This window comes from Hemiscyllium ocellatum, chromosome 3 (assembly GCF_020745735.1).
Source record: "Hemiscyllium ocellatum isolate sHemOce1 chromosome 3, sHemOce1.pat.X.cur, whole genome shotgun sequence".
NCBI classification, from domain to species: Eukaryota; Metazoa; Chordata; class Chondrichthyes; order Orectolobiformes; family Hemiscylliidae; genus Hemiscyllium; species Hemiscyllium ocellatum.
Window position 1 is genome coordinate 90,193,429 of NC_083403.1, and position 13,859 is coordinate 90,207,287.

The 13,859-nt window shown below is 38.6% G+C and overlaps 1 protein-coding gene across 2 annotated transcripts in view; it reads right to left on the bottom strand.

Annotated features, from left to right (window-relative positions):
* Nucleotides 1-13,859, bottom strand: part of gtf3c2 (general transcription factor IIIC, polypeptide 2, beta) — a 147,463-nt gene that overhangs the window by 31,819 nt on the left and 101,785 nt on the right. For both annotated transcript variants that reach the window (XM_060851781.1, XM_060851791.1), the window contains exons 12-14: nt 8,494-8,638; nt 1,913-2,074; nt 171-258 (exon numbers count right to left, since the gene is read on the bottom strand). In XM_060851781.1, coding sequence (XP_060707764.1) covers nt 171-258; nt 1,913-2,074; nt 8,494-8,638 — 395 coding nt within the window. The remainder of the gene's footprint in view (nt 1-170; nt 259-1,912; nt 2,075-8,493; nt 8,639-13,859) is intronic.

The following is a 13,859-nucleotide window of genomic DNA, read 5'->3' on the forward strand; positions in this document are numbered from 1 at the left end:
ACCGAGATGAAGTATTGTGCATTTCTTTTAAGGGCCTTGTTAATCAATGGCTCAATGTTTAATGACTTGTGTATTTGTACTTAAAATGCTATTTTCCTCTACTTCATTTAGATTCTTAAGCAACTGCTTTAAATATACTTTACTGACTATAAAACAATAAATAAACCTACCCATACTGTTCCTGCTCTTGGTGCAGCAAAATACGGCTTAAATCCAAGAAAACCAGCATCTACATAGTGAATTCCACTGAGTCCAAACCTGTAACAGAAAGATTTCTTAGGTCTGGTATAGATATGATGAGCATATATAGTTTCAGCTATATAAAGTTTGTGTGGGGTTTTCAGTGTAATGGCAGACAGACTAAAAGATTTATTAGAACTTTGTTCAGCTTCTGAACCTTATTATAGATCAGACAAGTCATCAGTACACTTCAAATGTTATATATGACATTTTTATACACACGTCAATAAATATGATACATGTTTCAAAAGCCTTTCTGTTCTCAATTTATAAAATGACTGGGGGGGGTGCTGAACTAGAAGCCATAGGTTTAGGGTGAGAGGAGAAAGATATAAAAGGGATGTAAGAGGCACCTTTTTCATGCAGAGGGTGGTGCGTGTATGGAATGAGCTGCCAGAGGAAGTGGTTCAATTGCAACATTTAAAAGGCCAGAGGAAGTGGTTCCATTGCAACATTTAAAAGGCATCTGGATGGGTATATGAATAGGAAGGCTTCAGAGGGATATAGGCCAAGTGCTGGCAAATGGGACTGGATTAGGTTGGGACATCTGGTCTGCATGGATGAGTTGGACTGAAGGCTGCAAATGTGTTGCTGGTCAAAGCACAGCAGGTTAGGCAGCATCTCAGGAATAGAGAATTCGACGTTTCGAGCATAAGCCCTTCATCAGGAATCAGGAAGGGTCTAGTTCCATACTGTACATTTCTATGACTCTAAATGCTGCAATTATATACATAAATGTTGCAACTAAAATGATAGATGGGCAATGAAAAGTTACATTTTGAGTTTTATTTAGGGGATGAAATAGAAATAAGTTCATAAAAAGAAACAAAAAAAAACCTATTACATTTTCGTTAGTTTAATTTGATTTTTAAATCTGATGATTCCTGCTTTACCTAATGCCCTTGAGGAGCTAACTCAAAAATCAATTTTATATTATTTAAATAATAAATACTCTCATTAAATTCATAAATAACTTAAATCACAGAATAATAGAATTATTATGGCTTTTGATCCCTCTAATTCCTCGGAAAATCTCCTGCCTCATCACCATATCCTGTGCACACCATTTTAGTCCAAATGATCATCCAATGCCCACTTGGATGCCTTCACTGAACCTGTCTCCAACAGATTTCAGGGCAATACATTCCATACCCTAACTACTCATTAAGTGAAACTGTTTTTTTCCCCACATCACCCTTGCTTTATTTGTACATCATTTTAAAAAAAAGTGATTTGCATTTCTTTATGATTTAGAGATGCCAGTGTTGAACTGGGGTGTACAAAGTTAAAAATCACACAACACCAGGTTATAGTCCAACAGGTTTAATTGGAAGCACACTAGCTTTCAGAGCGACGCTCTTCATCAGGTGATTGTCAGGACAATCACTTGATGAAGGAGCGTCACTCCGAAAGCTAGTGTGCTTCCAATTAAACCCGTTGGACAATAACCTGGTGTTGTGTGATTTTTAACTTTGTATTTCTTTAGTGATCCTTTATCTGGTAACTCCACATTGCAAATTGGTACATATATATTCATGAAGACCTGACTTTAAAAATTGAAAATTTAATTAGCTGGAAGTAAATGGCTTATTAACACTGCCCTCTATGCAATAATTATTATATAAATCAACTTTCACATTTAAATGTTAGTCCAAAGACAGTTGACACTTACGCAGCATAGCAATTTTCCTGTGCTACCATAACTCCACACCACGGAAGCAACCAAGCAACTTCTGTGTTCAAATAACGCTTGATTTCATTGATTGGTTGGTATGTTCTTCTGAGATCCCAGAACTTGATCTTCCTATCAGGGCTAGCTGTCACTAGAAAGTTGCTATCAGCAGACAAACAATTTGAGAGAAAATAAATTTCACCACTATGAGAAAAACCTTAAGATATAATCAATAAATTACATATAAAGGCTAAGGTACTTAGATATCAGTTTCAATTAATTTCATTTTGAAAATAACCATGTGCAATAATTTATGTTAATCGTACTTTCATACCAGATTACCCTATCGGCATTGTCTACTGCTTTAAAGGTGGTTGGCTTATGATAAAAAGTAATGCCAATAGTGTGTCCTTCTCAACTTCCCCCCTTGCCTGAGGCTTGGTGACCCTCGGGTCAAACTTCCTATTAAAACGACTTATGGCACCTTTATCTTTACCAAGAATGCAATACTATAGTTGCCAATTAACACTACAGCACTCAACAAATTTAAAGATTGACAGTGTGCCATCATTTCACAGAGAAAAGTTCAAAAATGCTTTCAAATAATTAATCTGATTAATTATTTCTTTTAATATTGCGTTTATCCATATTTGGCATTGAATTACTGCTTTCTTCTAAGAATATCTAAAGAATTTATCTTAACCGAGCCAACAATCAATATTTAAAAAGCTAAACGTAGTTCAGTCATCCCATGTAAATTTATATTCAATTTACTGCAAAATGTACCTCCCATCAAAATGGGGAACTCTTGAAAAGGTAAACAATACACTATCATGGAAAAAATATGAATATGCTAGACAGTGTAATACATATTTTATGGCATTCATAAACCTTGAGTTCCACTCCTATACGTTTGATCATCTAAGGCCCCTCAAAATAACTCTGTCTTGCAATACCTTGAAATCATCTTGATACAAATTATTGAATTGCACTATGTTTCTTAGATGACTATTAGAATATATTTAAGATAAATTGTATTGTCTGACAAAAGAAGGTTAAGTAGATAGTAATTAATTGGTGTGCAAATATAGTGGTCAGTGCTCAATATCATGAAATACAAGAATCACTACCTCTCCTCCCTTCCCAAAGCCCATCCCATCAACAACTCTATCTGGCATAGCTAACAACTTTCCTATTGGGATTTATTAATGTTTCCTTATACTGTTTGTGATTGTTGAAGCTAGCAAATTGAAAAGCAATGTATCTAGACCATCGGTGTGGACGAGGTGGGCTCCCCCATGCAAGAATTACAAAATACACTGTTAAGGAACAGAGAGGATGTACACATAAAAATACATTACAATTTTGGATTTCAGGGACAACTTAAAATAGTGACAAAAGTGAAAGATTTGCATGGGCTTTATGTAAACAGCAGTCATTTAATAAATTTGATTTGCCATTTCATTCTTAATTATAAAGAAATCAGAACATATAATGTTTAGCTCATGCTAATTTTGATGCATAACTACTCAGACAGTGCCATCACTTCAGTGTCTCAGATTGAAAATCTTGGAACAGCCTCCCGAACTATATTGTGGCAGGACCTTCACATTAATGAACTACAGCGGTTCAAGAAGGTAGCTAAGCACTGCATTCTGCGATGGCTGCATCGTATGAATGAATTTTAAAAACTGTTTACTTCCATAAAAGACAAAAGGACCAGTGGACCAATGGACAATTAACTTAAAAAAAGTTGGGAAAATCTATGGAAACTTCGGTTTACTGTGGGAATAAAGAAAATTTTGAAAGCTGACTATAAAATTGAAGCACTTTTGTTCCAAATACTGCAGATTTTAATAGTTTTGCATTGTAGATCAGTAAATCTAAACTAATTGAGAATCACTTGACAACAAATAAAACTTTGAAAGAATTACAAATACAAGGTCCAAATAAAGTCAAATTCAAATATTACCCAGCTAAGTTTTTAAAACTGGGAAAGAAGACCAATTCATTTCATTAGTCACAAATTAATGAATTTGTTCTCTGAAATACAATGCTTGTATTTCTGTACAAAAATCTAATCCAACCTTCTTTTGTCAGACAATACAATTTATCTTAAATATATTCTAAATATATACAAAAATCACAGCCAATTATATAACACTATATAGAAAACAGGTGGCGAACACTCAATAATTTGCTGTTGAAAAATTGTAATTTTTGCAAGTTGGTTGAGGTAAAATATAGTAACACTCTAAAATGCTGAAATGTTATGGTAAGATGCTAATGTATATCCGATTTTTTAGATTAGATTACTTACAGTGTGGAAACAGGCCCTTCAGCCCAACAAGTCCACACTGACCCACTGAAGCGCAACCCACCCATACCCCTACATTTACCCCTTCACCTAACACTACAGGCAATTTAGCATGGCCAATTCACCTGACTTGCATATTTTTGTGACTGTGGGAGGAAGCCGGAGCACCCGGAGGAAGCCCACGCAGACACGGGGAGAATGCGCAAACTCCACACAGTCAGATTTCTACATATCTTTAAAGTCCATCTGGCAAAAACAATGTCAATGTCAAGAAATTTCACTAGATGATTTAGAAAGAAAAGTTTTTATAAGTAGTACATTTGTGGTTATGTTAGGGGATAGATAACCCCGAGCATGGTCTAATAATCCAATGAAAGTGAGTAAAAATCCCAATTTGCAGGATGAGAATTGACATACAATTTAAAGCAAAATCTGGGAGTAAAAACTGTATTGACAAAATGGCAATGATGCGGCTGGAGAGCTGTAAATACAAATCTACTTAATACACATCCATAACAGCAACAATTTGTATTTATATTGTATGCTTCACAGCCCAAGGTGTTGCACATTTCACATAAAGAAACATTCCAACAGATACCTTGGCTGAAGGGGCAGATTTTAATCGAATCTTAAAGGAGGAAGCAGTTATGGAGCAGCTTAAAGACGAGGTAGTCGTGAAGTGGAAGTAGGAAGTCATTAATGGACCAGCTATGGGGCTGGGAACTCAACTCAAGGTCAAGCAAAATATCAAGGTCATGAAACATTTAATAAGCAGGGGTCACACGGGGGGATGGAGTCAGTGGCTAAGGAAAAAATTCGAAGTTTATAACCAATGCGAGCGAATGTGATTTCATTTCATTAATGTGGTTGACTCTTAACCAAACTCTGAAATGGTCTAGCAAGCCACCTAAATTTCATTAAACCCCTAACACCAGATTTTGAAAAAGATCTAAGTACAGTAATTAAAGATGAACAATCGATGCTGGTTTTGCCAGTAAGAATTGCATTGTTAACGATTTTTTTTAAAATTGTGCATATTAGCTTGCTGCTCCCGTCAACAAAAACGATTGTTAGAGGCTTCCAAGCATGCTTGGCTGAGATTAGAAATTGGTAAATTTAGACTCCACATTCAGAATCTGAGAATATGATCTAGGCAGATATTTCCACTGGGCAGCACGGTGGCACAGTGGTTAGCACTGCTGCCTCACAGAACCAGAGACCCGGGTTCAATTCCCGACTCAGGCGACTGACTGTGTGGAGTTTGCACGTTCTCCCCGTGTCTGCGTGGGTTTCCTCTGGGTGCTCCGGTTTCCTCCCACAGTCCAAAGATGTGCGGGTCAGGTGAATTGGCCATGCTAAATTGCCCGTAGTGTTAGTTAAGGGGTAAATGTAGGGGTATGGGTGGGTTGCGCTTCGGCGGGTCGGTGTGGACTTGTTGGGCCGAAGGGCCTGTTTCCACACTGTAAGTAATCTAATCTAATCTAAAATTTAGAGAGGGGTTGCCATACTGTTGGAGGTTCAGTTTACTAGATTGGATCTTAACCTGTGTTGAATAATGATTTCACAACATTTTGTCAAATAAGAGCTGAGGAGTAAGCACCATACCCCAACTAATGGTTCTCTCTCATACTGCTAAGAACAAAAAAAGTATCTAGAATTTATCTCACTACTCTGTATAAAACTTTGCAGTGTATAAATTGGGAATCCCATTTGCCCACACGACTATGACTTTTTTTAAAAGTAACTAATTGACTGTGAAGTATCCACAGGTTGAGAAAAATACTACATGAAAGCAAGTTTTCTATCTTTGTTAAATATCACCTTAAGGTCCTAACAATCCCAAGAGCTGAGAGAGATACGGACATATAGAATAGTGTAGGGAGAAGAAAATGCTGCCAGAACAATTGTAAGATAGTAAGATTTTCACTGGGAATTGAAAGATGTAATGACACAGGATGCATGCCCAAAAATGAACATTATCTGACTGAATGCACGTTAACAAAAATGTACATACATCAAGCAACCATCCAGAAAGAACCACCGCTTCTAACAATGGTGGGCTTTGGGATCATGGAAAAATAAGTGCTTTCAACATACATTCTCTTTTTGATTTCTAACATCATCCCATGTTCCAGACAAGGTTTACAGGAAGAATGGAAATGTGCATATAACCAATCAAAACTGATATCACAGAAGTATGTAGCGATAATAGTTTTTGACTGCTAGCATTAGCAGTAACTAGGGAACTTATGCAATTCATACCAAAGCTGCAGCAATATTGAAGAAATACTCTAATGTAACACAAAATGGACTAGCATGCAAAAATGTTTGAAGCTTGCTTTCTCTTTAAACTTTTTCTTTAAAATGCAGAACATTGGCTTCAATTTGGAGACAGATTGTTATCATCATCTGCCAAAATAGGATACCATAAACTGCAGCTGAGATGGTGAGAAACATGCATAATGAGTGCTAAAGGAAGAAAAATTCATCAATTCGCTGTTTGCTTTTGGTACAGACACTGCTGCATTTGGCTCATTAAGTGACAATTCCACCAAATGCTATGCATGGGAAGGAAATATAACAAAATGATTTTTATTTTTTAAATAATGCCTCTTTTCTCTCAGTCTTGAAATTATACATTGCTCTATAAGCATTGCCAAGGAATTTGCTACCTGACTTGCTAAGTGTTTCTAGCATTTTCTATTTTAGAATATAGGACAATACAGCACAGAACAGGCCCTTCGGCCCACAATGTTGTGCCGAACATTTATCCTAGCTTAAGCACCTATCCATGTACTATCCAATTGCCGCTTAAAGGTCACAATTCAGATTGTTTATTTCAGATGTCAAACATTCAGTATTTTGCTTTTGCCAATTAACATACTTAGTGAGATGTTGAAGTTAGTTTCAAAAATGGTATTTGAAACATTAGAATTTTTGTTTTGTATTCACTATATATCACTATATGTCAGTTATAAGAAATTCTAAATGTATTTTTTGTTGAGTAAATAGATACTCAACAGAAAAATACATTTTTAATTTCTTCTATTTGCTTCATGCTACACGTCAGTGACAGCTGTCACATGTAAAGTAAGCTCCTTCTACTCTCCACAAACAAAATATCTTGAAACATTTTATTTCAATCCATCATGACTGTACCAAGGAAGTATTGCGAAGCTCCAACAGAATGTTTGAAAATAAGTCTTAATCAAGGCAGTCATATTGGTGCTGCATGGTAATAAAACATAGAAAAGTACAGCACAGTACAGGCCCTTCAGCACATGATGGTGTGCTGAGGATTAATCCTAATCTGAAGTAAAATAACCTAACCTACGCTTCCCTCAATTCACTGCTGTCCATGTGCATGTCCAGCAGTCGCTAAAATATGCCTAATGACTCTGCTTCCACCACTACCGCTGGCAACGCATTCCATGCGCTCACAACTCTGTAAAGAACCTACCTCTGATGTCTCCTCTGCACCTTCTTCTTAACAGCTTAGAACTATGATCCCTTGTGGCAGTCAATCCTGCCCTGGGAAAATGTCTCTGGCTAGCGACTCTATCCATGCCTCTCATTACTGTGTACACCTCAATCAGGTCACCTCTCTTCCTCCTTCTCTCCAGAGAAAAATCTGAGTTTGGTCAAACTCTCTTATAAGACAAGACCCCCAGTCCGGGCAGCATCCTGGTATACTTCCTTTGCACCCTCTCCAAAACCTTCATAACTTTGCTATAATAGGGCCACCAAAACTGGACACAATAGTCCAAGTGTGGTCTTACTAGGGTTTTGTAGAGCTGCAGCAAAATCTCGCGTCTCTGAAATTCAATCTCCCTGTTAATGAAAGCCAAAACACCTTCTTAACAACCCCATCCACATGGGTGGCAAATCTGATGGATCTCTGCACTTGAACACAAAGATCCCACTGTTCCTCCACACTGCAGAGTAGCATGCTTCCATTAGGTGAAGAAACAGACCTAAAGCTGCATAAAACTTCAATGTCTGCCCTTACCTTTGCTTAAGAACAGTTTTACATGAATCTAGTTGTTGGCCCACAGGACCACAAGAAAATACTTGGATTGCATTGGAACAAGAGTAGGCCATTAAATGCCTCAAATTTGTTCTACTATTCAATAAGACCATGACAGATCTGCAAACTAACTGTACATACTTGCGATCCCTAGATACTTCTGGCTAAAGGAGGGGAAAAAAGATCATTTCCATTTCAAAAGATTAAAGCTAATTTCTCACATTCTTGTTTTCTTACCTGTGAGCTTTACTCCAAGCAATGGCTTTGACAGCATGGTCATGTGCAACAAAGGAGTGGAAAGGATAGACCCTCAAAGTTCCATCTCCTTGCTGGACTCGTAACAGTAATGATGTTGTATTCAAATTCCAAAGAGCAACTGTACCTAATTTAAGAAAGCAGTTTTAAAAAGTTGTGATACACATTCTTCTAAATCATTAGAAGTGAAAATACTAAAATATTATTTCCAACAGTTTTAGTTGATGTTAAGTGTTTTGGCTATTGATGGTCTCAGTTTTGGGCTTGTAATAATTCACAAAGCATATTATGATTACATCATTGAAAGAAAAGGACCAACAAGACGACACCACACCACATGAAGGGAAAGAATTTGGACAATGAAGTAAGTGCATTACACAATCCCATTCGTGCAACAATGAGATTACTGTCTCTGGTGCTAACCTTGTTTCCTAATGTGAAGTAAACACATGAATGCAATTTTATAATTTATGGAGTATGTAGCACATGAAACAATGATGAAGTTGAATGTTTGTGCAAAATTTTTTCTGGGACTTTACTCAAATTAATACATGAAAGGCCACTCGTTTCTGAATTGCTACCATTTAAAAATGTTCTCCACAGACTAAAACCTGTGTGTGTAGGGGACCTGCTATGGTTACAGCACCTTGGAGAAACATTTTTGGTGCAACACGATAAGCAACATTTTTTTCCTGCTGGAATGCAATTGGGGAAAATTACAATTGGAAAAAAGATTTTGCACTATTAATTTTAAAATTATCTAGTAAAAAAACAGAAGATATCTTGTGGGTGTCACGGTGGCACAGTAGTTAGCACTGCTGCCTCACAGCGCCAGAGACTTGGGTTCAATTCTCGCCTCAGGCGACTGACTGTGGTGTTTGCACATTCTCCCCGTGTCTGCGTGGGTTTCCTCCGGGTGCTCCGGTTTCCTCCCACAGTTCAAAGATGTGCGGGTCAGGTGAATTGGCCATGCTAAATTGCCCGTAGTGTTAGGTAAGGGGTATGGGTGGGTTGCGCTTCGGCAGACTTGTTGGGCCAAAGGGCCTGTTTCCACACTAAGTAATCTAATCTAATCTAATCTTGTAGTACTAAACTTAAAAAGCAAAAAAAAAACAGATTTTGTTAACCGTCAGGGTGGGACGGTGGCTAGGTGTCTGTCATTGCTGCCTTACAACGCTAGGGATGCAGGTTCGATTCCAACCTCGAGCAACTGTCTGTGTGGAATTTGCACATTCTCCCAGTGTCTGTGTGGGTTCCCCCCCCAACAGTCCAAAGATATACAGGTTAGGTGGATTGGCCACGTTCAGTTGCCCATAGTGTCCAGAGATGTGGATTAGCCGTAGAAAATAAAGATTACAAGGACAGGGTAGGGGGTAGATCTACTAAGTACGTCAGGGATGTGGAGGCGAGGTGGATTAGCCATGGTAAATGTGTGGGGTAGGTCTCAGTGGGATGCTCTTCAGATAGTCAATGCAGACTCAATGGACCAAATGACCTACAACTGCACTGTAATTCATACATCAGCCAAAATACTACTTCAACGTTGCTACTGTATCCACCTCCACCATCTCTTCTGGCACTAATATTCTGTGTAAAAAAATCTGCCTCTCCTATGACCTTTAAACTCACCTCCTTTTAGTTCTACATTTCCTAGTAATTGATATTTCTACATGGTAAAAAAAATTTCTGACTATCCATTCTATTGATGCCTCTTATCATTTTTGTAAACTTCTAACAGGTCGCCGCTCATCCTTTGACATTCAAGTGAAAACAAACCAAGTTTGTCTAATCTCCCATTATAGCTAATACCACCCAACCAGGCAACATTGCAGTAAAAGTCATTAAGAACTGCAGATGCTGAAAATCAGAAATAAAAGCAGAACTTCCAGGAAAAGCTCAGCAGGTTTGGCAGCATCTGTGGAGAAAAATCAACATTTTGGATCCAGAACTGAGGGTTTCTGAGGAAGGGTCACTGGACCCAAAACGTCAATTCTGATTTCTCTTCACAGAGGCTGCCAGACCTGCTGTGCTTTTCCAACTATCTCTATTTCCATAAAACCCTGGTAAACTGTTTCTGTACCCTCTCCAAAGCTTCCACATCCTTCTGGCAGTGTGGCAACCAGAAGTGTACACAATGTTGCAAATGTGGCTGAACTAAAGTTCTATACAGTTCCAGTATGACTTGCATATTCTGTGCACCAATCGATGAAGGTGAACATGTCTTTGTGGCCATCTTATCAACTTGTGTTGTGACTTTCAGTATGCCTAAACATACATTGATGCTACTAAAAGTTCTGCCATTTACTGTATACTTCCCTGCTGCATTAAATCTCCCAAAATGCATCACCTTGCATTTGTCTGGAAGAAATCCCAACTTCCATTCCTCCTTTCAAGTCTTTAGCCTATCCATATCCTGCTGTATCATCTGGTAATCCTCCTCACTATCTGCAGCTCCCCCAATCTTTTTGCCCACTACAAACTTACTAATTGGGGCACATCCATACTGCTCCAAATCATTTATATATATTACAAACAACAAAGGTCCCAAGCGATGACCCCTGCAGAACAGCACTGGTCATAGATCTCCCCCATCTGAAAAATACACTTCCATCACTACTTTGTCTTCTACAGCTTAGCCAGTTCTGTATCCAACTTATTAGTTCACCACAGAACCTCTGTGACTTCACCTTTTGTATTAGCCTGCTAGGAGGTATTTTGTTAAAGACTTTGCTAAAGTCCCTACAGACAACATCTATTGCCTTGCCCTCGTGAAGCACCTTTGTCAGTTCCTCAAATGTGAGTAAATCCTTGGAATTTTCTCTAATAAATTTCTTACCATTGACGTAAAGCTCACCAGCCTGTAATTTCCCAGATTATCCCAGTTACTTTTCTTAAACAAAGGAACAATGTCCAGTCTATTATCTAGTCTTTGGTACCTCTGACTACAGAGGATACAAAGATTTTGGAGAAGGTCCCAGCAATTTCCTCAGCCTTCCTGGGGACCTACCGCCTTAATGCTTTTCAAATGCCCAACACCAGTGCCTTTTTTATACTAACACGTCACAGAATATCAACATATCCCTCCAGAGATTCACCATCCACCATGTCCTCATCCTTTGTGAATACTGATACAAAGTACTCATTAATGAACTCACTCACTTCCTCCAGTTCCTCACATGAGTTCCCTCCTTTGTCCTTGAGTGGACCTACTCTTTATCTAGCTACCCACTTGCTCCTTATGTATGCATAAACCACCTTGGAATTTTCCTTTATCCAGTTTGCCAAATACATTTCATGGCCTCTAACTCCCTTCCTTCTTGTTTGAGTTTTTCTGCTAACTTCTTAATCTTTGAGGACTCACCCAAACCCATTCAACTACCCTTATTACTCTACATTTATCCCTGACTAATACACCTAACCTACACATCCCTAAACACTATTTAGCATGGCCAATTCACCTTTGGATTGTGGGAGGAAACCAGAGTACCTGGAGGGTACCCATGCAGAGATGGGGAGAATGTGCAAACTCCACGCAGTCGCACGAGGCTGGAATCAAACCCAGGTCCCTGGCGCTGTGAGGCAGCAGTGCTAACCACTGAGCCACCGTGCTGCCCAAATAATAAGATATTTAATTTCAACAGTACCTTTTCTATTATAGTTACAGTTCAAGTAGACTATGAGAAGTGATGAGATCATTCTGCTTCAGGTTTGGAACAGCTACAATCAACAAGATACTATTTAAATAATTTTTATCACGGGGTGTCATTATCTCCACAAATACGAAAAGTATAGCATTAAACTTATAATTACTTCCCATGACACAAATAGGTAGATAGCAATTGGATTTATTTTTGTATACATTCATGGTGAGCATTGCCAGCATTTATTACTCATCCATAACTGAACCTAAGAAGGTAGAGATGAGCTATTTTTTTGTTCAAGTGACAGATAAGGCAAGGGTTTTAATCTGGCAATGGTGAAGAATCAACAATGTAGTTGTCAGGTTGGTTTGCCTTCGGGGTGGGGGGTGGGGGGCTGTTGTTGAAACTAGGAGCTGAATCTGCCTCTCCTATTCTTTTAGGAACAGGAGAAGGTCTTGCAACTTGCTCTGCCATTCAATACAATCATGGTAAGCATCCAACTCAGCACTCTGTTTTTAATTCTTTTTCTCCATATCTTTGATTCTGTAAGCCCAAAGAACTAGCTTCTCCTTTGAAACATTCAGTGTTTTGGCCTCAGTCACTTTCTGTGGCAAAGAATTCCACAGGCTCAATATTCTCGGGTGATGAAATTTCTCATCTCAGTCCTAAAAGGCCTATCCCTACTCCTTAGCCGTGACCACTTGCTCTGGACTCCCTGGTCATCAGGACCATGTTTCCTATGGTTTGTGATCCAATCTTTATATGTGATCCTGCCCTACATATAATCCCAGCCCAAAGCAGTCTCTCTCTCTCTCTTTTCATACGTTAGTTCAGCCATCCTGGACTAATCTGGTAAACATTTGTTGCACTCTCTTCATTGTCAAGACATCCTTCCTCAGATAAGGTGACCAAAACTGCACACAATATTCCAGATGTGGTCTCAGCAAGGTGCTGTACAATTGGCAGCAAGACATCTTTATTCCTGTACCTAAATCCTCATGCTATGATGGCCAAAACCCATTTTGCCTTTTTCACTGTCTGCTTACCCTCAGCAATGGTGTAAAAGGACACTTTTTGCAGCTCCACCTTTCCCTACCTATCAGATAATAATCTACCTTCCTGTTTATGCTACCAAAGTACCTCATGCTATACATCTGCCTAACCACTCAACATGTTCATATCGCACTTAAGCACCTCTACATCCTCCTCACAATTCACTCTCTCACACAACTTTGCGTCATTTACAAACTTGGGAGATACTATATTTAGTTCCCTCAACTAATAATTAGTATACTGTAAATAGTTTTTGGTCCAAGCACTGATGCTTGCCATACCCCACTGGTCACTAGCTGCCACTCAGAAAATTCCTACTCTTTCCTACTACTATATGCCAGACAGTTATCTATCTATGTCAGTATACTATGCCCAATTCAATGTACTTTAGTTTTACATGCTAATCTCTATTGTATAACATTTTTGAACACTTTCTTGAAGTACAAGTAAACTATATCCATTGGCTTCCCCCTCAGGTGATAAGAAGTCATGTGTCTGGAAGGTGCTATCAACCTGCTGTTGAATAAGGAGTTGCTGAAGTTCATTCTGTAAAGGATACGTACTGCTCCCGACTCAAGTCCATTGTGCATGGAGTGAATTATTAGATTACTTACAGTGTGGAAACAGGCCCTTCGGCCCAACAAGTCCACACCG